This window comes from Talpa occidentalis, unplaced genomic scaffold (genome assembly GCF_014898055.3).
Source record: "Talpa occidentalis isolate TD23 unplaced genomic scaffold, MPIMG_talOcc4v2.1 talOcc4.12, whole genome shotgun sequence".
Taxonomy (NCBI): Eukaryota; Metazoa; Chordata; class Mammalia; order Eulipotyphla; family Talpidae; genus Talpa; species Talpa occidentalis.
The window spans coordinates 90622612-90648862 of record NW_023601212.1 but is presented as its reverse complement, the minus strand read 5'-3'; the positions used below and the strand labels follow the sequence as shown (position 1 = coordinate 90648862).

The window sequence follows — 26251 nt, the reverse complement described above, 5'->3', positions numbered from 1 at the left end:
TCCTTTTTCATTTCACTTCTAATAATTTATCTCCTAGACTCATAACTGTCCAAAGACATATATAGCTATCCACTTACTAATAGGTAATAGCGACAATCCACCCTCCAGGGACTATATAAATGTTACATATCTATTCTGAAGAAAATGTCTCATCCATTTTTTTAAACTTGAATAATCCAACAGCAAAACTGATTGAGATTCAGTATCTTAATGCTGTGAAGTTTCTTTTCTACAACTGAGTTATCAAATACTGTGAGAATCAACTAGCCAAATGCTATTATCATTCAGAACCAAGCTGACATTTCTAAAATGACAAGAATTATATAGTATAAACTGAAAGTGTTTTTTTTTAAAAACATCTAGTAATTTTAACAGCATCAATATGAGCAAAAAACAATCCCAAGGACCTGTTTACAAGAAATGAGGGAGGGGGGAAATCAACAATCAAATTTTCCTAGTTATTTGTTGGAAATGTGGGTAGTTGGTTACAATAGTGAAATGACTTAAGCTTAAAATAACAAGCACTAAATCCATTTGTTCATTTTCATAGGTAGTTTTATTTGGTTTTTAGAAAAATATATACAATAACTGGAACCTCAGTTCTCTTAAATAGTTTTAAATTAAAAGTATGCAAGTGAATGGACAAGTATATTTCCAGAGTCAGAACATCAATACTGTAATAAAGCAGCAGAGAGGAATTTCTGCAGCAAGTCAAAAACATTTACAGAATGATAGGAGCCGAGCAAGAACAGCTTGTGGTTGATGGGCTAATCATCTCAGACAGCACAGCAGGAGCCAAGGGTCTTATCTTGTCCTTTAGCTTGAATTTAAGAAAGGAATGATTTATATATATGCCCTTCCTAGCCACCGTAGTTCTAAATAAAAACCTCAGAATGTGGGGGTGGAGGACCTCTAGGGCATAGGCGAACATGGTACCTTTGGTCGAACCAGTGCTTGCCAAAGTACTAGGGTTACTCTCAGTCACAGATCAACTGGTAGCAGATGTAAAACCCAAAGGCCTGGAGTTTTTGCTAATCCCATCTATTTTGGATTAGACCCCTGCTTTCTCCTGAACATTCTTCATAATGAATTCACAGTATCCAACAGTGTTTGCGAAAGATATTTCAGTTTGGCAGTAGTCTGATTTTTGTATAGTTTTGAGAAGTTAAGCAAAGAGGCAGTAGGAATGGCCTTAGCTTCGTCTCAGCTCTGTCCTGTCCCCCTACACACGTACACCTTACGTGTAATACTATATACCATGATAACTCCAGGCCTGCTTCTCCGGGGGCTTAGGTCTTCCCTCCACTGCTTCTGGGGCTTTTCAAGGAATCAGTCTCCTCAGTGCGCCAGCCAGAGGCCAGTTTGTCTATTTCCTGAGGTGCTTAGAAGGAACTGGATTATAGGGAACTGACATCAGTTGTTCTTCCCTGGCTGTACGCATTTGCTACATAAGCAAGATAATGAGGCAATGTCATGAGCAACGTCAGGCTCTGGGATCTACGAACACTTGAGGTGACAGGAAAGAAGGACGGTAGTAGCAGAGCTGGAAGTTCAGTTAGGAATAAGAGGAGAGAGATGGGTATTTTGTTCTCTGTTCATCTATTTCCTGCTTAGTTTTCTTAATACAACTAAAGATCTCCTGAAAAAGCGCTTTGTATTCAGGAGGTGATGTGGCAGTAGGGGAACCGATGGACTCTGGGGTGACAGGGGCTGGTTCCCAGCTGCCGGCACCAGGTTCAGGCTGGGTGTTTGCCCCAGCCAGGTCTTTGGCAGACACCCTGGAGGTCTGCACAGCCTTGTGGGACAGGGAGTCCTCTTCCTTCTGGCACTTCCTCAGCAGCTCTTCATACTTCACCTTCAGGGCGCTGTATTGAGTGTCCACTTCATGCAAAAGGGAGATGCCCCTCTGCTTCACAGCCTTGGCCCTGCGGATGCAGGTCTCCTCGTGGCCCTTCACGATGTCGCCCCCTGCCAAGCTGCTCAGCACCGTCTCACTACTGCTGCGCTTGAGAGGCTTTCTATGTACTTCGGGCATAGGCAGAAATAGCTCCTCCAGCAGGCTCTGGCCGGGCTCTTTGAAAGGGACAAACAGAGAGTCTGGCACCAGCTTCTCAACCCCATTCACAAAAGGGTGTTCTGACTGCAGTACCTGCCGCAGCTCTGCCACCTCTGCCTCTAATTCCAGCGCCCGGGCTCGGTAGGCGTCCGAGGCGCCGAGCTGCTGTTCCAGTTCGCTGTTCTCCCTCAGCACAAGACCATACTCTTCCTCCACATTCACCCGCTTCTCCCGCTCCAGTTTCAGCTGGGCCTGCAACATTGTCACTGTCTTCTTCAAATGCTCATTTTCTTCTTCATCAGGGCTTTGTTGACTGTGCAAGGAAGTAATCTTCTCTGCAAACACATGATCATACACAAAGTGTCTAGGGGGAAAACATTGAAAGAATATATTACACAGGTCACTGAGAATGAAAAGAGGGAGAAATTGATTTTTTTTCCCCAACTAAATACTGAGGAATTTTGACAGTGATGATGACTTTTTGCCTAGACCACACTAGAGCAGTAGCTAAAATGAAATTGTATAAGGCTGGCAAATGTATTTACGAAAAATTATTTTTTGTGACTAACTTTATAAGAACATCACAAGCACTACCAAACATCCACCACAGGTAGTGTGGCTGCTCCTTTTGGAAGAAATCACAACAGCCCAGTGGTTTTCTACCTTGACTCTAGGTAAGAATCACCTGGGGAATGATACCAAAATTGATGCCTGGGCCCTCCTCCCTTCAATGCTGACCTAGTTAGTCTAGACTTGGGCTTTTGTTTGTTTTTCAAGTTCTCCATAGAATTCATAATATCCAACTAAGGTCGAGAACCAAAGCCATACTGATTTTTATTTTATTTTATTTTATTATTTTTTTTTTTTTAATAGAGGCATGTTTTATTTATTTATTTTGTTTGTTTGTTTGTTTTGTTTATACATGCACTGGGTACAGTCAGAAGCGCGGGAGGGTGAGAGAATTCACCAGAGCCAGAGCGGGGAGCAGAGCAGGCAGAAGGACCGAAGTGCACTGCTGAGGGGAGCAGCGGGCGGCAGGAGAGGTCTGCGCGCCATGTGGGACCCTCCTCTGGTGGCCGGGGAGCAGCCGGGGATCAAACCGGCGCCGCAGAGGCCGCGGGCAGCTTCGCAACCCAGTGCTCAACCGCTGCGCCACCGGGGAGGCCCCATACTGATTTTTAACCAAGAAATGCACATCAGGATCACACAGCTTTCTCCCCACACCTACAGATTCTGTTTTAGGCTTGACAGTCACAGGTATCACAGTTTGAGAAACCCCCCCAGTTGAGCCGATTGATTAATGGCCAGGGTTGAAAATCACCAGGTGCATGAACTGGTCTCTGTCCTGCCCAGAGTGCCAGCCAACTGGCAATTGTATTTGTGATTATGTGCTTCTCTGCCTCCCAGGAGGCTGAAAACCCTATTAGGGCAGGAACTCTATGATTTTGCTCACCCTCGTCATGTCTGACATAGATAGCACTTGCCATTCAACAAATTCGAAAAATAATAATTCAAAGTAAATCTCCTAACTAAATTGAAGGCACATCTGCAGGGAAAAAAAAAATTCCATTCTTCTGGATTTCTTCCACTGAAATTTGAAATTTTTCTTCACTCTAACATAAGCAACAACCCCAAATATGTAGCCTATAAAGTACTACATTTTAACATTTAAAAACACTAACATACTAGGTTTTAACATACTAAAAACACTGAAATAAATGGTCCCAAGACTTTAAAAAGAGTTTTCAAGAATTCTAACACCCCAAACTCTGTAACTTGTATAAGTGGTTTTGTATACTAGGAAGTATTTATAGAAAGTGTTTCTTTAAAGGATACTTTTAATCTATTGGATTCCAAAGTGTGTAAATAAGGGCTTGTGAGTGCCACAGGAAGTCAGGTTCTTACTGGCGGAGGTCATACAGCTCTTTCGGACAGGAGAAGCTGGGCGCCGATTTCTCCTGTTCACACTTCCCCTGGCTCCTTCTCCCTTGGCTAGATGACTTCAGCTCCTCCACTTGGCTCTGGAGGTGATCAACGTTGGTTTGTAGGCATTCGATTGTTTCGGTCAGACTGTGAGGAAAGACATGAGCCAATTGCTGCTTGTCATATTAAGTTAAGGGCATAAGCAGTGAGGAGAGATTAGCTGCCAGCCACTCAAACTGGGCTTCCTTAAGTAGAAAGGACTTACATTTATCTCTGTTCTCCACAAAAAATTAAATTAAATCTTACTCATACTGACCCAAACCCACAACAGCCATATTCTATTCTAGTTTATACTAAGTAACTTCCCTCTAGGGCTTCCTGAATGGATTCTAGAAATTTACCTCAGAATTTTTTGCTGTGAAGCCTTGCTTTCAACAACTAGCTTTTGATTTGTTTCTTCCAGTTCTCTTGCTGTGACATCTAATTGCTCATAAACTTTTGCATGCTGTTCATTCATCTGTCGGAGAAGATCCACTTGCTTGGTCAGATACTGTAAAAGAGATGGTTGTGACCAGGTTATACATGAAACAGTTAAAATACCTGTAGTATCCCAACACCAATACCAGCTGGCTACAATTCAATTAAATTCTGACACTAATCACCTGGCATCAGTGACCCCTCAGGTTATAAAGGTTCAGTCCCACAAGACTACCCCTGCTTGAGTTTGAGGTACAAGCCCCAGGGGACACCTTTACTTCTGACCAACAGGCTATAAATTTGGAGGTTCCCATGACCACTACTCAGGTTCAATAATTTGCTACATGAATTCACAGCTCTCACAAAGTGCTTTACTTATACTTGCTGATTTATCATGAAGACCACAACTCACAGTCAAATGGAAGTGATGCACAGGGCAAGCTGTGGGGTGAGGAGCATGTGGTGCTCATCCACCCAGAAACTCCCTCTCAGCTTCATTTCAGAGTTTTATAGAAGCTTCATTACACAGGCATGGTTGACTAACTCATTGGCCATTGGTGGTTAGATTCAACCTCCAGCCCTGATGCCTCCCCAAGAGCTGAGGGGTTGAGTGATAGTTCTGACCGACTGAACACACTCACTGGTTTTTTCAGCAACCAGTCTCCAATGCAATCATTCAGAAAGCTCTCCTCCTCTAATAACTTGTGGTAAAAATACAATGAAACCATTTAGAAAAATATTTTTGTCTCAGAGAACCTGGTTTTAAGGACTATCTAAAGAATGGCAGGGAATTTATTTTCACATGGTAGGAGTTTAATCTTATTAAGATCAAAACTAATCAGAAAAATCCTTCACTTCTCCGAGACTCTCACTCTCCTAACAAAGGATTCTGACTAAACTGGTCAACATTTATTAGCTCTCTCAGCAAGTGCTGATTTAAGACTATAGAATTAAAAACCTGTGCAGTCAGACACTGCCCTAAGGCTTGGCCTCTGAAAGTTCAAATCAGTATCTATCAACTTTTTTCTGATCTAGAAGGAAACAGGTGAGTTTGTTTTCTTTTAAAGATATTCTTCTTCACCTCCTTTGTTAGGTTTATTCCCAGGTATTAATTTTTTTTTGGTATGATTGTTAATGGGATGGTTTTCTTAATTTCTTCCTCTTCCAGCTAATTGTTTTCCTATAAGAAGGCAACTGATTTTTGATTTTGTAACCTGCCACTTTGCTGAACTGTTTTTTTTTTGTTTTTTTTTTTTTTTGTGGGACCCTCGCTGGCGGCCGGGGAACGAACCGGCGCTGCAGAGGCTGCGGGCAGCCTCGCAGCCCAGCTCTCAACCGCTGCGCCACTAGGGGAGGCCCGTGAACTGGTTTGTTTTAGTTTTTCTATGGTTTTTTTTAGGGTTCTCGCTATATATTATTATGTCCTCTGCAAATAATGATAGCTTTATACTTCTTCTTTCCCAATTTGGATTCATTTTATTTCCTTCTCTTACCTAAACTGCTCTAGCTAGGACTTCCAAAACTATGTTGAATAGTAGGAGTGAGAGCGGACATCCTCTAGTTACACTGGATCTTAGTGGAAAGGCTATCAGTTTTTCAGCATAAGAATGATGCTGGGGGGCCTCCCGGTGGCGCAGCGGTTGAGCGCTGGGTTGCCATGCTGCCCGCGGCCTCTGCGGCGCCCGTTCGATCCCCGGCTGCTCCCCGGCCACCAGAGGAGGACCCCAGGTGGCGCGCAGACCTCTCCTGCCGCCCGCTGCTCCCCTCAGCAGTGTGCTTCGGTCCTTCTGCCTGCTCTGCTCCCCGCTCTGGCTCTGGTGGGTTCTCTCGCCCTCCCGCGCTTCTGACTGTGCCCAGTGCTTGTATAAACAAAACAAACAAATAAAACATGCCTCTATTAAAAAAAAATTAAAAAATAAATAAAAAATATTAAAAAAAAAAAATGATGCTGGGGGGCCTCCCTGGTGGTGCAGAGGGTTAGGTCTCAGCACTATGAAGCTATCACCAGCCACAGTAGCATGAGTTCAAACCCCAGCCAGGGAGCTAACCCACATGACACAGCAGACCTCTCCTGTCTCTGTGCTGCTCCCCTCAGCAGTAGATTTCAGTAGATCTGCCTGTTCTGCTCCCCACTGTCTCTGGTGAATCCTTTAATCCTCCTGCACCTCAGGCCAACACCCCAGTTCTTCTACACACACACAAAAAGGATAAATTGAAAAAAAATTTTAATTCAAATGCCAAAGAGAGTTCAAGTACAAAAGCATTTGCCATGTTACACAGGGGAAAGGAAGACATGTAAGCAAGGCAGCCAGAACACAGGAGAACCTGTAGTAGCAAAACACACCAACTTATAGGTAAGAGTATCAAAGTGTAAGTGCTATGGGTTATCTCATGCAGGTCTTGGAATTTGCACAGAATGTCACCTCAACTATGAGCACAAGGCTTAGAAAAAAGCTATAAACAGGCCACCTTCACAACTGAGGCAAGTTTTTCGGGAAAAAAAAAAACACCCCACAGGATTATATCAACACCTATTGGCAGCTACAGAATCCCCACAAAGAAAAAAGGATATAACCCAAACTAAAAACAAATAAGAAATGGAATGGAAACTTGGCTTTTATAAAGTTTTGGGATTATCCTTATATTAAGATTACAGTTGAAATCCTCTGAATTTAGTAGCAAAATGACCTTCCACAATACTAAATAAATATTTCCTATTACCTTTGAAGTACCTCTTTCCCCTGATTAAAATATTATATTTCCCTTGTGGGAAATTTTGCAGGGAGGAGGGAAGCATAAACATGAAAATAATGCCCATCCATAATCTCACTACTAAAAGCCTAGCTTCTTTTTAAGATCTATTTCCCAGTAGTTACTTAAAGTTCTTAAAACATGGATAAATTGTGCAACAATGTATACTGTCCAAAACATATACACTTACATAATCTCCTCAGAACAACCGTGTACCAATGGAGTGCAAGCATTCTTATCACCAACACACAGCCAGTAAGCAGGATCTAAGAGGTAATTCGCATGCCAGAAGTTTCCAGCTAGTTGCTATAGAGTTGAGGGCTTAAACCTGAATCTTCTAGCACTGAGGCCAGAGCTCCTTCCAAAAACCTCCTCCTTTAAAAATTTTCAGAGGCGAAACATAAAATTTAGGAATTACTGGAAGTGTTTTCTAAAACTGTTTATCTGTGCTCTGTTAAGATACTAATTTCAAGTACTTATCTATTAGCTACCACATGGTGCAAAAAACCTTGAATAAACACAGCAGTAGTTTTCAATGCTGCCAGGGGAAGTAGAGGGAGGAAAATAAAACAAGTCAAGAAGTAAGTATAATATGAAATAAATTAGTGTTACGTGTACTAAAGGAAACACAAAATGTTTTAAAATGTTTAAGGCAGGGATGCAGTCTTGAAAGATGGGGGAAAACCAGAGGGCCAAACTATCAATACTTTGAATGGCAGAACAAATCTATAGGGACAACACAGGTTTCCAGGCAGAGAAACAACAAAAACACAAATTTGTAGGCCACTTTCATGATTGTGGAAAAATTTAAGGGAATTCCATTGCATCACATCTCTCTACTGCTCTCTACTTCTCTTCATCCAGGAGGGTAAAACTCGAATCTTGAAAAATTAAATGCTCACACTAACACTAAATAAGTCACACAGGCTATACAGTTATATCTCTGATGTCAGTGGAATCATCACTTTTCATAGTTTAATCTTTTTTTTAATATTAAGAATTATACCTAATAAAACACTGATCAATTTTCATGAGGACTATTCAAAACCCATTAACAATCTTGGAAAGAATATTTTGCAGTTCCTCTTAGAAAATACCCTTTGACAGTTTCCTGGGTGTCTATTTCCATAATGAGTCACAGTTTGGGGAATTTTTTTCCCTAGTATTTTCACCAGTTCTATGTTGTTCTTCATCCACTCTGAGTAGTTTGTTCCAGGACCATTTTTCAGGACTGTCTCATTTAAAATTTTTCTGGGTAACAGGATAAGAAGTGACTTTTTGTTTTTCAACTATATAATTTTCCAATTTAAAAAAAATGATCATGCACTACTTTTCCAATCAGGAAAATCCCCAATGAACAGTCTCATTCATATAAAGTACAAAAACAGAGAAACTAATCTGGGTCATTAGAATGTTGGTTAACGGGGGTAACTGGAAGAGCTGATAATGCTGTCGTTCTTAATACCATAAAAAGAAAAAGGTACAAAGACAAGTAATTCAGATTAGAAAGCAATTGTGTTTGTAACCTCCTACACTAAAATAGACAATCTGTTCATTACACAATATTTGGAATCTCGTCATCTGTATTTGAGTAAGCTAAAATACGTATCAGTTCTAATGCTCAGTTACAGTGCTCTAGAGCCACTTTTAGAGAAATATCAACACTATGTATTAAGATTATGTTGTTATCCAAATACAAATAAGTATTTCTCATAGTATATGAAAGTCTTCATGCACATGCCCTAGGAACACTATGAAATTTTCCTATGAGCTGAAAAAACCACTTCTATGAAACAAAGCAGGAATGAGTTCCTTGACCAGGTATTACAGTTTAATAGCTTAAAAATGTCAGTTTTCCCTGCATTTTTAGGTTTTGGCAATCTCTACATTAATCAAATTCAATTTCAGATATGGCATGTGCTATCCTCTTTTGATGTAGAATGTGCTACAAATGGTAACTGGTAACGTCAATATACCTTCATAAAATTATAAAAGTATATTTCACATTAGTGGCTATATTATAAATTCTGATGAAAGGGAGGTCGATATGTACTTTTGTTCAGTTAGCTATGTAAAATTAATAGATATTGAGATTACAAATTTGCCTTAATTTTGATGATAGGTTTATGCTTATTCCAAAGCTGAAATGTGTATTATTGTGATCGCCTTGAAGTCAAGGGCTGTGTAATAATCCTCCTTCCCACCCCCACGCCTCCATTGTCTCCAGTGCTATTTAATTTAGTACTAGAGGTTTGGGCTACAGCAATCAGATAACAGGAAATAAAGGGAATCCTGATTCAGAAATAACTGAGAACTATCATTCTTCACAGATGATAGGATATTATATATACAGAAAACCCAAAGATGCCAGCATAAAGCTATTAGAAACAGCAAAATAGCAGGTCACATAATCAATAGACATAAATCATAGAATTTTTATATACAAAAAATGAACAGGAAAAAAATTGTGAAAACAATTTCATTCACAACTGCTTTCAAAAGAACTATCTCAGAATGCACCTAACCAAGGGAGTGAAGGACCTTATAAAAAATCATTAAAGATTTAGATCTTTTAGGCTTAGTAATTTTACTTTGAATTTCTGGCACATAGTTCAGTATATAATTAGAGCTCAGTAAATTCTGATCATGATGAATTGCTTAACAGTTCTAAGATATTTTGTTTTTTTTTCTTCATATAGACACAAAAGTTCTGGTCTAACCATTCCAATTTGAGAGGGAGGAGTTACGGGGATAAGTCCCCCAAACTGTGACTCGCTACAGAAATAGACACCCAGGAACAAGTCTTTGGCCCGGGGGTGGGGGAAGAGGCCAGAAAGAAAAGTGTTTGAAGGGACACTGGTTAGTATCTGTAATTACCATCTTTACAGTTATGTGGCCTATACACGCTGGGTTAATTGAATAGGATCATTTACAAGATAGCACCTTCCATTTTAAAACCTGTATCTAGCATCTTTCATTTCAGTTTTTTAGACGAAGAAAATAGTATTTAATAAACCTACTAAAAATATAAATAAATAAAGATCACAGCAGGGGGAAATAAACACCTATTTTATGACTCTTTGGCACAAGAGTTTAAACGCATTATGAAATAAGGTGGTACAATTTAAAGCTTTTCATCTAATTATAAATTTAGGATGGAGGGAAATGCAGGCAAGGAGGGGGTATAAAGAGAGATTTAACAGAGTGTGGGTAGTTTTCTTAAGCTGGGTAGTGTCAATGCATTATTATTATCCTCTTATACCTTTCTGCATAATTCATTTTTCTAAGAAAAAAAGTAAAAAATTATAAATAATATTTACAGTTTTATTTTGGTTCATATACTCGCAAATACTGGACCATCTATTTCCAGTACATTTCACTAAGGGAGAAGAGGGAAATCTCTTTCATCTCAGCAGACTATGTGTTGGAAAGCCTAAAAAAGGCAGAGCTCAACCCCCCCACCCTTGCCAATGGTTCTTATTCTCAAAAAAGAAAATCTTCATTAGAAATTAAATGTTGCTTTAGTATTGCAAGTGTTATTCTAGCAGGATGTGACTGGTACAACAGCAGTACGTGTCACATCTCAAACGCTAACTCTCCTATTGAATACGTTACCTCAATTTCCTGTAACTGCTCCTGATTGGTTGTGTACATCTGCTGAAGAGAATTCTCCAATTCTGTGTTCCGATCCAGCAATGTCTTCCCAAGCTCAGCAGCAAGTTGGAGATCTAGCACAACAAGTGAATCATAGAATAACCAAATGATCTCATTTCAATATTTCACATAGCCTACCCCTTAAAATTAGAAGGAACCAAGACCTAATCCAGCATAAAGCAGGTTCTCAAATAACACTGGTTAGTTATAATGTTGATGAGAAAGAAAAAAGCAACCCCTTGCCTGCAGCAGCATCTGCATAGAGTTTGCACATTGTCCCCGGGTCCACCAGGGTTTTCTCCCAGTATTTTGCTTTCCTCCCCACATCCCAAAGGTGTGCATGTAAAGTTCACTGGCATGGGTGTGCGCACGCCGTGCAAAGGGAGAGTGTCCCGTCCAGGACAGGAGTGGAGCTGCCTTGTATCCCGAGCTGCCAGTATAGGCTCTAGTCACCTGTGACCTTAAGCTGCAATAAGCAGGTTGGAAAATGAATGAGTGAATGATTACAAATGATTGTGTCACTATAGAAGTGTTTTGGGTTGTAGTTAAATGGTGATGTTTTTGAGACCAAAAATATGCAAAAGGGACTGAACTCATTTATAAGCAGTTCGTCTGTGGTAAAGTTGGTTTTGTTATATGTTGTTTTACTTTCCAAGTGAGCACTTTTGGTACAAAATTTATGTCAGATCCCAATGGAAGGTGAAATGGCACAGAAGAAAGATTTAATTGAACTAGAGCCTCCTACTAAGTTAACATATTCTCTTACAGACCTTTACACTGTAAGATGTGAGATATAGTGGTCCGCTTTATTTTTTTTTTTAAGATTTATTTATTTATTTATACAAGCACTGGGTACAGTCAGAAGCGCGGGAGGGTGAGAGAATTCACCAGAGCCAGAGCAGGGAGCAGAGCAGGCAGAAGGACCGAAGTACACTGCTGAGGGGAGCAGCGGGCGGCAGGAGAGGTCTGCGCGCCATGTGGGACCCTCCTCCGGTGGCCGGGGAGTAGCTGGGGATTGAACCAGCGCTTTAGAGGCTGCGGGCAGCTTCCCAGCCCAGCGCTCAACTGCTGCGCCACCGGGGAGGCCCTATAGTGGTCCGCTTTAGGGAGGTGTGCATTAGTTCAGGAATGATCATTCAGCACTGTGACATCTAAAACCATAATTATTTTTCTCATGGGCTAGACTTACTCATATTCTGATAATTTCCTTTATTTATTTTTTTTTGGGGGGGATGGACCATTGAATCAAAGTATAGGCAGATCTTTCAACAGTCTAAGTTCCCATGAAATCTGGTTGCTGAGAATGTAACTGTCAAAGCAGTTTGTTGTTACTGATCCTGGCCTCCTAAAGGGATATTACTAAGTCAGGAAAAGGAAAAGCATATCAATAATAAGAACATCCCTCCAGATTGCTCTCATTTTTCTATTCTTCATGTCTATCTCCAAGGAGAGCCAGTTAAGCAAGGCCCACATATAGCTTCTGAGGTAATTACTTGTCAGCTCATAACTTTCATTTAGCAGAATTCCCATTTCTATTTTAAAACTTATTTTTTCAACTCTCTCTTCCTAGGCATATATGCTTAGAAGATAGAATTTGTCTGATTATAAGCAATTGCAGAAATAAAATTTAATGATAAAAGAAAGGGCACTGGTTCTAACATAGGTAACTGAAGTACATGTCTGCAGAGTAAATTCCATGGAGGGATCCTTTGATGAAAGCCGGAAATATACTGAGCTCTTTGAGTAGTAGGAAGGCGGTAGGGGGTTTGGGGGGGATAATGCAACCATCTGGGTGAATAATGTGAACGACAAGACTGGAGTGGCAGAGATGAGGATGGAGAGAAGGAGCTGGACTCTAGATGCTTTGAAAGTAGAGCTCAAAGGATGTGTTAACCAATTAGATGGGGGATGTGAGAGAGAAAAGGAAAAACAACTACTGGTGATAATGAACAAAGGATCTACTTTAGAAAGGGCAGTCACAAGGAAAGGCTGAGCAGACATTTTAGTTAAAGCTTGAAGGATGACGATCTTACCACTTAAAACCGAGGCACAGGCCTTGAGACGGAAAGAACTTGGCATATTCTACGACCTGACAAAAGCCAGTGTGGTGTGAGCGTGAGGGGGAGAATGGTATAAGATGAAGATGGAGAAGCAGACAGGGATCAGACCCTACAGGATTTTTTATAGGCCATGATGAACTCTGAATTTTTGTCTTAAGTATGATGGAAAGTCATCAAACTTCTTATTATGAAGACCAGGAACCCTTACTACATAAGATTTTTAAACTTAGATCTTACAGGTAGATAAATAAGGTTTAGTATTTATTCATTACTACCCTTAACCTAGAATAAGTGGCTAACAGAAAAGCAACAATTTTTGTTACCTGGTACTAGCCATTCAAATGTATAAATGGCATTTTACTTGGTCAGTTTTTCCCCATTAGGAAAAGACAAAGCAGAGAAATCTACCACACAAGACACTTACACGCTCATGTAAAAACAATTTACACTCATTTTAAATAAAGCAATATACTATTGGTAGGTAAGTGTTCAAAATACATTCTAGACACTCAAATATTAACAATGTCTACTAAAGTACTTAAGACTTCGGATAAAAAGACTATGAAGTAACATCTTATATTCACAAAATACAGAGCTTTTATACACAGCTCTTAAGAGGCATCAATCTTTGTTTTTTCAAGGAATTTAGCCCAGTTTTTCAGATGAGACAACCTGAAACACAGAGAGACTACGTGACCGCTCCATATCCATGCAGTGACACTGGCAAACAGTAGCTGCTGTCCAACAGGTTCTGACTCTCTAACCACAGTTCTCTACTTTGTCATCCCCTTCTCCACAGTTTTCAGTCTACTGACAGGGATGGTCACTCATTTCTTTAAGGTCTAGACAGTATAAATTTCCCCAGTTCAGATACTTAATCTTCTCACTTGTTTTCACAGATGGCAGTGAGAAACTTAAGAGTTGGGCTGTTTGGTTTTAATTGCCTGCCCTGCCCATGAACAGTGCAACCACCCCAGGCAAGTTCATGTCTGCTTTCACTAAATGGAAAGGAACTATGTGTGGCTGACGATATTCCAGAAATCATTATCATGTACTCGGTGTGTAATGTGTATATATAGTCCCACACAAGAGCCCCACACTGTATTAGAGACAAAGGATATAAACATTACCTCGACATTAGTCTTAGCTGGCAAGTTGTAAAGTGGTAATTCCTCTCTGGGAAGGACCAGAGACACCCCAAAGATATTTTTAACTAGCAATCAAAACCTGAGCTGAAACCTCTTCCAGGATCAAGACTAACTTAAGACTGTCATTGGCTCTTTTTATTCAGTTAAGAAAACGACTTAACATTACTTAATATATAGCCAGTAGCACCCCTGCTTCTGCAGAAAGAGATGCCAAGTATAGCACTCTTCAACAAATAGAAAAGAACTTGAGATGTGTCCTTATCGCAATCCTTATTTCCAGTAAAACAAAGCCACAACCTGGTTCAGTAACCTGAAGTCAGCCTCCTAAATATTTCATAGGATGTTTAGGATAGAATTCTGACAAGACAAGTCTCAACTACAAGAAAGCGCCAGTGAAGTCACACACACTGTATAATAGGACGTTACTTCATCTGTTAGTTTAAAGACAAGGGTTGGGTTTTTTTTGCTTTAAAAAAGTTCACTTCCTGTTGTGTAGCATCTGGCTTCCATAACCAAAAGGAGCCAAAAGCTGGCAGTAAGCCCAAAAAAGGTTTTTTTAAATAATTAGTGGGAGACTGGAATATTCAAAGTCCTTTATTTTTATTTTTAATTAAGGCACAAGAAAAGGAAACAGTTTTGAAGCCTTAATACACCTGTTCACCCCTCTTTTACGAAAAGGATTTTCACTAAGAAGTTATCTTTTCTAAATCCTATTGTACTGGCCTAGGTAGCCACTAAAAATGCCAGATTTACTGCAGGTTTGAGAGCTGCAATCTATCAATACCTTCGTATGTTTAATATTCTTTCACTGATCAGTCCTTGCAAGTGATAAGTGTAAACTATTAGCTTTAAACAGATACGATTTAGCCCTGTGTCAGGCAGAAAATCAGCTCTACCAGCCATTTTTTTTTATAACAATCTTTCTTCTAGAATTCAAAAAGTTTTCCCCAAACAAGGACAATATATTCCTAAGTAATCTGTAGTCTATAGCAGTAATTCAATAACATTAAGGCTGAAAGTTTTTCCTATTACAAAGTCAAATGCGTCACTTGGTGTTGCTTCTGTGTAACTCCTGTTGCCAACGTTACTATAATTGGGAAAGCAAAAAACCTTAATATAAACATTAAGAAACATGATGGTGTCAGTTTTAATGATCCTCCAAACAGTGAGTCAGCAAATTAGCTACACACAAGAAAAATGTACTTGAAGAGGAAAGGATTCCTTCAAACTTAAGATTTCCAGCAAACTAAGATTTGCTGGTCCACATAGCAGAAACCTGAATTCTCAAGCTTGAATTCTCTTCTTCTAAGCTTGCATGGCTACCAAACCACAATTATAACAGTAGTTGATCTAAAAGAAAGCGAAGTCTCTCTACCTTGTTCTCAGGGGCACATTTCAAAGCAAGCGCCATCATTACCTGCACAGAAGGCACCTGCTGTCCCAGAAAGGCTTGTACCCACAGAGATCATTGTCAGCATTCTTACGATGGCAACTCAGCCCTCTGACAAAAGGTAGCCTCTTCATCAAAGCATTTGGTAAAAGTACAATTTTCTCCTTCTGCCTACACCTGGCTCTATGTGTTTCTCACAGGGTATGAATGGCAGAGCAGAGCTTTCCAAGGTTAGACTTTTCCAGCAATTTTAATTTTTAAGAGAATGTACCAGCAAACTTGAATACAAAAATCCAATCTACTTAGTGGTTCCTCTTGTTAAAGAAAAAAAACACAACAACAACAACAAACAAAACAGTCTGTAGTTCTAGGACTGAGAAAAGGACCTTCAAATTGTTTTTAGCAGCTCTCTGCAAACAAGGATCACTTAATAAAGTTAATAGTAAGGATGTTAAAAAATGAACAGATGTCTGTTCACAACAGAATCCCACATGATCTGCTTGTTAATCTGTTTAAGAGGACAGATCTGCTCCCAAACTTTATTGAGCAGCAAACATCTATCATAGGCCTGGTACCTGTAGGGCAGCGTAGTGGGTGCCAGAGGCAGCACCTCCAGGCTAGTAAAGCCGCCCATTTTGTGGACCAGCACTGTGGCCCCAGCACTCTAGAGGAATACCTGGCACAGAGTAGCAATGAATTTGAAAAAGTAACAAATTTTACAATCTGATAGAAGTTTAGGAGTTCTTTAACATAAAATTTAACAAAATTGGAACAGACATTCTTTTGCCACACTCCCGTCTTCAGTCTTTTACAGGCCATATTCACAAATTATGACTGTTGGAATTTCACATCTAGTCCTACCCTGCACGTGTGGTTATGACATACAGGATTATGTCAAAGTCCAATGTGACAACAGGTGCTTTGAAAAACAGAACAAATTCCAAATGCAGATTGGCATTAAGGAGTTTTAGACCTATGTTCTTTAAGTTTTCAGTGAACTTGAACTTTCACCTCATGGCTTAGTTTCAATTAGAGATTAAGAAGCCCACATGCAGCCCCAAAAAGTTGCATGTGCTTCATGACAAATTGCTCTATCACAAGTGGTTGTTCCTAACAACCTCCCACAGGAGGAAAGTGCAGTGTGGATGAAGGCCATGAAAACTGTAATCCTGTGTGAGTGCCTCAGTTGAACAAATAATTTTGAGCTTCTGTTATGTGCTAAGTATTATACTAGATTTAAAAAAAAAGCTGCTTCAATACAGGAAAAAAAAATTATTTCACTTTGATGACACAAACAGCTTAACTTATAGGGAAATGATGCAACTGCCTCATTAATCCTGAAGAAAGTATCAAACTAGGCCATCAATCCTTTTGGGAAATTCTGAAAACAGGTTTGTTAAAAATGTAAGACAAATCTGCCATGTGGATGTAGCGAACATGATGGCAAACACTGCACTGCAACGCCTATGTCGCTTGGACTATCCATGTAAGTGGAGCGACTTCACTTGATGTAATTGTCCACAGCATATTAATGGAAGAAATCACCCCCTCCCCACAAGCCACTTGTTTTACTTTCCTATTCTAAAAGTGAGTCATTCAAGACTGCCTTCTTTTTCTCCCATCATTTGGGGGGTTAGGAAGCAGAGGGAGAGTGCTTTGACTGAACAAACGCAGGATCATGTAATAGTCAACTAAATAAGATGTTAATTTTCAGTACAAGTTTGGAGCTGAAAAGTGGATCTACACAGACCCGCAAAAAGTGGAAGATGCCTGAGAAAAATCCGAGGCCAATTCAGTATCAGTAAGCACTCTGGTCATGAAAGTTGGCGCTGCAGTTTGGAGAGGCATCTGACTCCCCCAGCATCAACTTGCACCTCCTCGGGGCTGTTCGGAGGCTCAGCCCCTGCGTGAAGTGCCTGTTAGCACCCGGCACATCCGCAGTGTGTCCCAATGGCAAATTCCTGCAATTAACCAAAAAAAGAAAAGAAAAGAAAAGGAGGCGCGGGCTTTCCCAGCGCCAAACTGAGGGCTGCCACGGGTTTTCTCTGGCGGCATGGCCCGCGAGCCATCCCAGGCCGGCCCAGAGACCGGCCCGCGTCTCACTAAGGCGCCCAGGTAAGAGGGGAGCGGGGGGTGCCCGCCCCCTAAGTCGTCTCCCCCGGCGATCCGTGCAACTTTGCTTTCGGCTCCCCGGGCCCCGCGGGGAGCTGGGGCCGGGCGGTGAAGAGGAGCCGGCGCGGGCGCTGACCGGGGCTCCTCCGAGCCGGCTCCCACCCGCAGCTCGAGGGGAGCCGCCGGCCCCGGCGCCCCCGCCGTCCTCCTGCGGGCGCGAGCGCCGGTCCCCGCGGCCCCCACAGCCGCGGCAGCCCCGGAGGCCGCGGGCGGCCGACACCCGCCGGGCGAGGCGGCGCCCCGCCCCTGCGGCCCCGAGGAGGGCGGTGGGGCGCTCGCCCGTCCGTCCCGGGGGCGCGGCGCGGTCCGCACCCCGCAGGTGAGCCCGGCCGCGCCGCACCTGCCCGCGGCCGCCGAGGGGCAGCCCTGCCCGGGCCGCCGCGCCGAGCCAGGCCTCCGCCCGCCCGCCCCGCCGGCCGGCCGCGCCTCACCTCGCTGGAGGTCCCGGGGGTCGTACCACGGCTCCTCGTCCTTCCCCTCGAACTCCTCCGCCGCGCCCTCCGCCAGCATCGCGGCCGGCGCCCCCGGGGCAGCGGCCCCCGCGCCCGCCCGCCCGCCCCGGCCGCCGCCCCCGGCTCGCCCCCGGCCCCGCCGCGCTCCGCCAGAGCCGCCCGCGGGGGGGACCGGCGCCGCCGCCGCGGGACCACCGCCGCCTGCCGCCGCCCGGGCCGGCCCCCACGGCCCGCCTCCCGGCTCGCCTCGCGCCGCGCAACGGTCCCAACGGCCGGCGCCCAGCGCAAGCGCCCGGGCCGGCGCCGCGAACGGGCTCCCTCAGCCGCAGCCCGGCCCAACGTGGCACTTTGGCAGGACCCTCCCCGGCCGGGCGCGATTCAAACCCCGGCGGCGCCTCCGCCAATCGCGAGCGCGCGCCCGGCCGAGCGGCAGACGCGCCGTCCAATCGCGCCTCCCCGCCGGCCCGCCGTTCGCCCGGTCTCCTGCGCCGGCAGCCAGTGGGGACTCTGGGAGAAACAAAGAAGGCGGGGAAAGGCGGAGGGGTGCGGCCGAAGGCCCCGCCTTCTCTGCGCAGCGTTGTGTTTGTTGCTCCCGGGAGAGCTCGCGGGGTCCGGGCTGTGGAGGTGACGGAGGTCATGGGGTGATGGGGCGACGGCCTCCTGCGAGCCTCGGGGGCATGGCCCGGGCGCCCGGCCGCCCGCGGCCAGGCCGAGTGGGCGTGAGGCGCGGACTCCGGCCCCGAGGGGGGGCTGTCCCGGGGTGTCGGGGGCGCGCCGGGGCCGCCCATTCTGGTCTTTTGACTCCGGGATTTGGTCTCTTTGATGTGAGGAAGTGAAGGGGACGGTCAGGAGTTTAGGGCTGCTGTTTTCTCCTTACCAGCAGATCCCTCCCCTGCAACCCGCAGGAAATTGTGCTCGTTCCCCATGAACGATGAGCCGCAGCCCCGCATCACCTGGGGGCGCGGGGGGTGAAATGGAAGCCCTCTTCTTAGGGAGGGAAAATAAAATTGCAAGCAGTTTTGCATATGATTTTTAAAAGGGCCACAAACTAAGCATCTGGGGCCATGACTTTGCACCAGGCGAGAAGAGAGGGCAGCCCTAGCTGGCTCCCGAGGGTGGGCAGGACCGGGGAGGCTGTTCTGACCCACAACAAAGTAAAAACTGCTGGTGGTTTGCGCCTTTTGCCGTCACCTTGCAGACAAAACAGAAATTTTGGTCTGAAGGTCAAAGGCCTCCACCTGGATGTACAGGTTAAGGCACGGCTGAAAGAAGACAACCTTGAAAAAAGTCGACCAATACATGTAGGAGGAATAATGGTGTTGGAAGGAAAAATCATAATAAAAGAGTCATAGTAAACCCACAAATTCCTTACTTCTAAATCCAGGTGTAGTAAAAAGAAAGATGTTACTGACCTACTTTTTATTGCTAAGATGAAAAAAGAAAGTTAGCTCCCCTCTATTGCCCTAGTTGTCGATATTCAAGTAGAAGTATTAGTCCGGAGTCAAATTAATCTTAATTTAAAAGCAAGTCACTACAGACAGTCCTTTGGAAAGAGGGATGGTTGAATTTGGGATTTGCTGACAGTGATTAGTGGATGCTGAAGGGTTAGAATCATGCATCTGACCTTCAAAACACTCATCTTCATAGTTAGTGATCCACAAGACTGAAAATGCTGGCTTTTTTTCCCTCCATGGCAAACAGAAGCTCATTTGACTCCAAATAGTTTCCACTGTGTGTTGAAACATTCTTTAATAGACAGATATGGAGAATTAAAGTGATCAATAATTCAAAATGGCTTTATACCATTTTAAACTATAATTTCAGGGTTATTGGGTTTTGTTATTTTTTTTAATTTTTTTCTAAAGATTTATTTATTTATGCATATAAGAGCTGGGGTACAGGCCAGAGATGCGGGTGGGTGAGAGGATTCACTAGAGACAGTGGGGAACAGAATAGGCAGACTGATTGAAATACGTTGCTGAGACAGGAGAGGTCTGCTTCGCCATGTGGGTTTCTCTCTGGTGGGCAGGGGACCTAACTCATGCTGCAGAGGATTGCTTCATAGTGCGGTGCTTAACTCCTTGTGCCACCAGGGAGGCCCCCCCCTTTTTTTTAAGGACCCTATTTGGGGAAACTTTTTTTCCTAGAAAAACTAGAACAAAAATTGCATTAAAAATGAGGTGTTAGGGGCCTCCCCGGTGGCGCAGCGGTTGAGCACTGGGTTGCGAAGCTGCCCGCAGCCTCTGCAGCGATGGTTTGATTCCGGGCTGCTCCCCGGCCACTGGAGGAGGGTCCCACATGGCGTGCAGACCTCTCCTGCCGCCCGCTGCTCCCCTCAGCAGTATACTTCGTCAGTCTGCCTGCTCTGCTCCCCACTCTGGCTCTGGTGAATTCTCTCACCCTCCCGTGCTTCTGACTGTACCCAGTGCTTGTATAAATAAATAAAAATAAATCTTTAAAAAAAAAATGAGGTGTTAGCTGTCAGTGCTAAAAGCCTTTCTGTGGAGGGGTCTCCATGGTTCTTTCAGAATCTATTTAATCACAGCTTAGAAACAATCATAAGCAGCCTTTTCAGCGACATTAATATTATTTGGTTTAGTTGTAGATTAGTGAATAACAACCCGAGTTGGTTTTAAAAGAAGGGTTTTGGGTTTTCATTTAATAATTCACCAGAATTTTTGTACCTGCCTGGCGTAATGATTGTACAATTTTGCTAATTTTAAACTTTTCCGTATAAAACATCTTATGGTAAAAGGGAATTAGTTTTAGAAGTCCTTTGTCCCTGGTTGTAAAGCTGTAATGTTGTTCGTTTGTTGCTTGGTTTAATCAGGTGAGGAGAGCTTTTTGGTTTTTTTTAAATTTAAATTTTATTTTTATATTCCCCATACAATTGCAACCCCCTTATTTTGACCCCAATCCCTCCTTTTTCTGCCCCCCACCCCCCATAGAGTTTCTCTGGTTCATAGTTGTTTGTTGATTTTGATTTTTTACTTTCTTATAGTTATTCTTTTTCCTGGTCTCTTATTTAAGTTTTCTAGATTCCTGCTATGAGTGAGACCATCCGGTATTTTTCTTTTTCTTTCTGGCTTATTTCGCTGAGCATGATCCCTTCCAGCTCCATCCATGTTGCTGCAAATTGCATGTGTTTATCTTTTTTTGAATGCTGAGTAATATTCCATGGTGTATATGTACCACATCTTCTTGATCCAGTCATCTATTTTTGGGCATTTGGGTTGTTTCCAAAGCTTAGCTATTGTAAACAGTGCTGCTATAAACATAGGGATGCAGGTGCTCTTAGGAATTGATGTTTCTGTGTCCTTTGGGTAAATACCTAGGAGTGGAATTGCTGGATCATATGGAAGCTCTATGTTTAGTAGGTCAAGAAATCTCCACACAGCTCAAGGAGAGTTTTTTAAATCGTGGTGGTCGCTTTAAAACATTGTAAGTGGTGATTTTTAGTGTGATATCAATACTTACTTAAATAAGAACTGTTATGAAAATAATCTAAAAAGAACGTATTGATAGTTGCTTTTGTAGATAGATACAAGATAAAGAATGCTTCCTACTGAATATACCTATACACACATAAGATGTGCAGCTTGTTTTCCTAATGGAATCAAAATCTTAGATACACATGTTTCAAACAGGTTGGGTGTTTAAGTCCAGTTCTTTTAAGACAGTTGAACTCAATGCAGTGAGTTTATGACCCTTTGCAAAAGTTTGAGTTTATAAATACTGCCTTCTAACTTAATGACAGATCTGTTCAGAAGGCAAGGCATGCTTCTAATTTTAACTTGCCTGAAATAAAACTTAGTGAAAAAGAAGTGCCTCTTTTTGGTTAGTTCAGTTTCTTTGTTGGCTTTGGGTCCTACTGATTCCCTTGTGTCGGGTCCTCTTAGGTAACCTAGTGGCCTCTAAATGCAATCTTCATTCTTATACCAAGAGTTATACCTTGGCAGGAGTTCTTCAGAAGTTCCCAACTTTTTCAAATCGGACACTTTCCTTTAAAGTCCCAAATGTCAGCTCATCTCCACATACTTCTTATAGGTTTCAAGAGTTGGAGTTCTCTATAATGACAAAAAATATTAGATTTGTATTTTTTCATGACCACAAAATCTATAAACATTTAAAGAACACTAGTACACATATGAACTAAATATTCAGTCTATAGACAATGCTTGGTTGATGACGTGAGCATTGATTTACCCCCTTGATCATTCCAAAACCCCACCTCCCATAGAATTAGACTCTTGGATATACTCCAAGAAAGGAGGTGAAGCTTGGGAGATGAGCATTTGATCATTTGAGTCCCCTTCCCTGAAAAACTGGATATCAGCGGTGGCACCTGGTTAAGCATCAGGGATTATTTAAACAAGTAACATATCTTCAGTTATCTGAATGTTTGTTTTGTGATTCTATAAAATTGTGGAGACCTAGCCAAGTATTCCAGTATGCCAGGGATAAGACAGGAAGGTCATGGTGTCAAACAATAATCAAGATTGAAAGACAGGTGAGTCTATACCTACCTTTTGTTTGGTTGGCCTTTTCCTGTTGTCCAGTTGGGTAAATGAGATCACTGAAAGAGTAAGACAATAGGCCAGATTAAAGGGCAACATCTAAGTCAGAGCAAGAACCAGAATGTTTGATTTTATGTCCCTATTATGTACAAAGTCTTTTGGGCCAAATTACATTGTCAGGAGAAGATCAAGAATAAGTCTTCCAATGCAAGTTCTGACTACTGAATGGACAGCTCTGTACTCAGGTGAAGGGCTTGCTTCTTTTCCTTCTCTCTGACTTTAGCTAAAGGCTGTCACCCCCAAATAGGGAGGATAATGATGCTGTAAACACATCTCCCTGGCTACTAGTTCAGGACTGTCCAAACTGTTGGATAAATTACACTTTTAAAAGTTAAAGTACCAGAATATATTCAAGAGTCTCACTCCATGCAAATTAGGGTTCCCATCTCTAAAATGCTGAGTGAATGGATAAGAAGTAGAGTGTTAAATCTGGTTACATATTCACAGCTAGTGATTTTGAGCTCTTATATAATGAAAATTGACTAGAGTCCAGTGGAATTTTGCTACCTATCAGCCACTGTAGGCAAAGAGTAAATTGTAACCATTTTCCCTGTTTTTAAAAAAACAAAAGGAAGAAGAATCCCTCAGGTTTCAGAAAATGACACTTGTAAGTATCAAACCCATTGCCTGGGCATATTCTATGATGACATTAGGGACTGAAATGCTAAATTCTGTCTTCAGTTTCTACTATGTGAAGCTCCTTTTACATCTGTACAAGATTTCAGAAGTGGCCTTTTACCAAGCTCAGGTGAGATGGAGCCCTTATTATAGTCCTTTCGCTAGGACAGTTTCTCTCCACAGAGATATCCATTATTGTGATTTTTCAAAGAACTAATTCTCCACATAGCTGAAAGAGTTATCAAGAAAAGGCTGTCTATGCTAAGATCAACTGTTTAGGGGAAATGAGACTTTTTAAAAAAAGATTTGCCACAACTTTGCAATTTTAAGAGTAAGTTTTGGTTGTCTGAAAAATATGCTGATGTGGAACAATTAGAATTATTAAGATATTATATATCTTGATAAGGTCCATGTTATTTGCATGTTGTATTGTTTGTTCTGATTAGATGGACAGGATGGATAGAGTTCTTGATCTTAGAGTCCCTTATATTTGATATTATCATTGGTTACCGACAACAACATGCTTAATGTAATAAATACTTTTGCCATTTTGAGACAGCAAATGATAGTTTCCCGGTCCCCTTATTCTCGGGGATATTGTTTTGGTACCCAGAGTTCCTGCTAGTCAGCCAGGTGTAGGGTCATGCAGGAGGCCTCTCACTAAGCGCAAAAGGCCTGGTACGAGGAACATACTGGGAAACCAGCATCTGCTGAAAACAGCAGGCAGATATTACAATTGACCAGGAGGAACAATGAAGCATTGCCCTCCCACCCAGGCAGTGGGTGCCCCTGGTCACTCTCCACCCTAGCTTACATCCCCAATAACTGCTTTTCCCCAATAACTGCTTTTATGTACCCCAATAACTGGTGGGGTACATAGAGTATACTCCCTATGTACTTGCCACACCTTTGTATCTTTCTCTAATAAGTGTGAGCCTGCCTTTGGATGGGGCTGCACTTTTTAGGTGTAAGCCCCTCTAGGCTGCTCTCACTTGGACCTTGAGTGATCTTTCCTTCATCCCACCGACCTTCCAACTCTGCCTGATGAAGCACTCCTGTATATAAGCAGGCCATCATCGCTTGTTGCTGAGGCCTGGCCTGGGGTGCTTGGGGGTGGGGGGGAGTTTAGCATTATGATTGAACACATAGACTCTGGGGTCATCTGCCTTGACTCAGACCCTGGCTTGGGTCATTTATTAGCTAAGCAAGTTGCTTAACTTCTCTGGCCCTCCATTCCCTCATTTGTTGAGTGGGGCTAATAATAATCTTGCTTGATAGGACTGAATAAAAGAATTCACGTAAGCACTCATGCAATGCCGAAACACAAAGGGAATGTTCATTGACTTTTTGCGTATTATTAGCTGCTGCTGTTATTATTGTTGTTGTTGTTTCAGCATGTATACCCCCTATTGGTGCTGAAAGCGGTGAGCTTGTTTTACCAATTAGCTCTGGTTGCTTTGCATAGAGAATTCAGGGGTTGTTTTTATTGATATAAAATACACTAAAATAATTGTGTGTTTCTTCTCTCTCTAGATTATTATTATTTTTTAAAGACATATGCCTCACCTTAAGTTGCTCCAATGTTATACTGAGTTTCTAGCAAAACTTTATTTTTTTTTTAGATTTATTTATTTATTTATTTTATACAAGCACTGGGTACAGTCAGAAGCACGGGAGGGTGAGAGAATTCACCAGAGCCAGAGCGGGGAGCAGAGCAGGCAGAAGGACCGAAGGACACTGCTGAGGGGAGCAGCGGGCAGCAGGAGAGGTCTGCGCGCCTTGTGGGACCCTCCTCCTGTGGCCCGGGAGCAGCCGGGGATCGAACTGGCGCTGCTGAGGCTGCGGGCAGCTTCGCAGCCCAGTGCTCAACCGCTGCGCCACCAGGGAGGCCCTCTCTAGATTATTTTAATGATCTGGAATGCTCTGAATGTCCTGACTTGGTATTTTCACAACTCTAAGGCTGACTGTTGTGCAAATCGTTACAATTTTGTTTTGTATGGCGCCCCTTTCTATGTGATAGCCTTCCTGCTTCCTTGGTTCCCTTGGAAATACTACCTTGAAGGGGACTGCTTAGTGGACTTCACCTGGTGGTATCCTTGTGTGCTTTTGACAGTACACACTTACCTTTGTTCAGCAGTGTGTTCTGTTAGCGGAGATTTTCACCAGCCAAGAAAGTTGGCTGCACTTTACTAAAATTAACCAAGTGGTATCACTGGTGGGCTTTCCCAGCATCCTTTTTTGGGGCCTCATCTCTGATAACTTAGAAAATTTGCCCCGTTTTCAGATCATTGCTGTTGTCATTGCCGTTCTTTCTGCCCGCCAGCCTTTTCACTGGCACATATCACCTTAGAAACTTTGAACCTCAAAGAAGCCTCGAGAACCTTCTCTCAGGGAGTGAACAGTGTTTGGACCTCTGTCATCTCGTTGATGAGACAAATTCTCATCCAGAAAAACTTTCATCTTTTTCTGATCATGAGTTTCTTTCAAATCTTCCATTTGACCTTCTTCATAACTTCATGATGATCTTTGCAGAAAATCTCATCCCTAGGGATGTTCTTACTTCTTCCATAAGGAGCATCATATATGGGGCAGGCTTTATTTGCCCGCAGGTATGTAATGAATCTTCACGTTACTTCCCACAGGGATTAAAGATTTAACTCTCTGCTGGCTGAGGAAATTCCAAAACCTGCTTTTATCAGTAGTTTGAAAAAAATGACGCGCATTTAAGAGACTCAAGGATTCAGAGTCCCTGACATTACACAAGATCCGTCAGATTCGTAATGGAAACGAGATGAAAGAAAAGCAGGTAGGAGAACACAGGGAGAGCCTAGTGGTGTGAATTTTCTTCCCTGGAGCTTTCTCATTTAAACCTCAGCAGAGAGCTCCAGGAAAACGAATGACTTCCTGTATGTGTGATGTGTGTGTGTGTGTGTGTGTGTGTGTGTGTGTGTGTGGTGGGGGGGCGTGTGTGCA

The 26251-nt window shown here is 42.7% G+C and overlaps 1 protein-coding gene and 1 long non-coding RNA gene across 3 annotated transcripts in view; one reads left to right on the top strand and one right to left on the bottom strand.

Annotated features, from left to right (window-relative positions):
• Positions 1-438: 438 nt before the first annotated feature.
• CDR2 (cerebellar degeneration related protein 2) lies at positions 439-18155 on the bottom strand. The gene is made up of 5 exons (XM_037507431.2): positions 18063-18155; positions 10823-10935; positions 4381-4529; positions 3962-4126; positions 439-2420 (listed from the first exon to the last, which is right to left on the bottom strand). Exons 1-5 carry the CDS (start codon positions 18139-18141, stop codon positions 1556-1558), a joined length of 1371 nt encoding a protein of 456 aa, XP_037363328.1. The 5' UTR covers positions 18142-18155; the 3' UTR covers positions 439-1555.
• A 394-nt stretch (positions 18156-18549) lies between these two features.
• Positions 18550-26251, top strand: part of LOC119241839 (uncharacterized) — a 32328-nt gene continuing 24626 nt past the window's right edge. For both annotated transcript variants that reach the window (XR_005124379.2, XR_005124380.2), the window contains exons 1-2: positions 18550-18707; positions 25921-26084. This is a non-coding gene — a long non-coding RNA (uncharacterized LOC119241839). The remainder of the gene's footprint in view (positions 18708-25920; positions 26085-26251) is intronic.

Excerpts from the sequence above, each read along its gene's own strand:
- CDR2 (XM_037507431.2), bottom strand. The coding sequence starts at position 18,141 with ATGCTGGCGGAGGGCGCGGCGGAGGAGTTCGAGGGGAAGGACGAGGAG. Across the intron at positions 4,127-4,380 it reads TCACAGCAAAAAATTCTGAG|TCTGACCGAAACAATCGAAT; the intron begins GTAAATTTCTAG and ends CTTTCCTCACAG. Across the intron at positions 2,421-3,961 it reads GAGCTGTATGACCTCCGCCA|ACACTTTGTGTATGATCATG; the intron begins GTAAGAACCTGA and ends TTTTCCCCCTAG.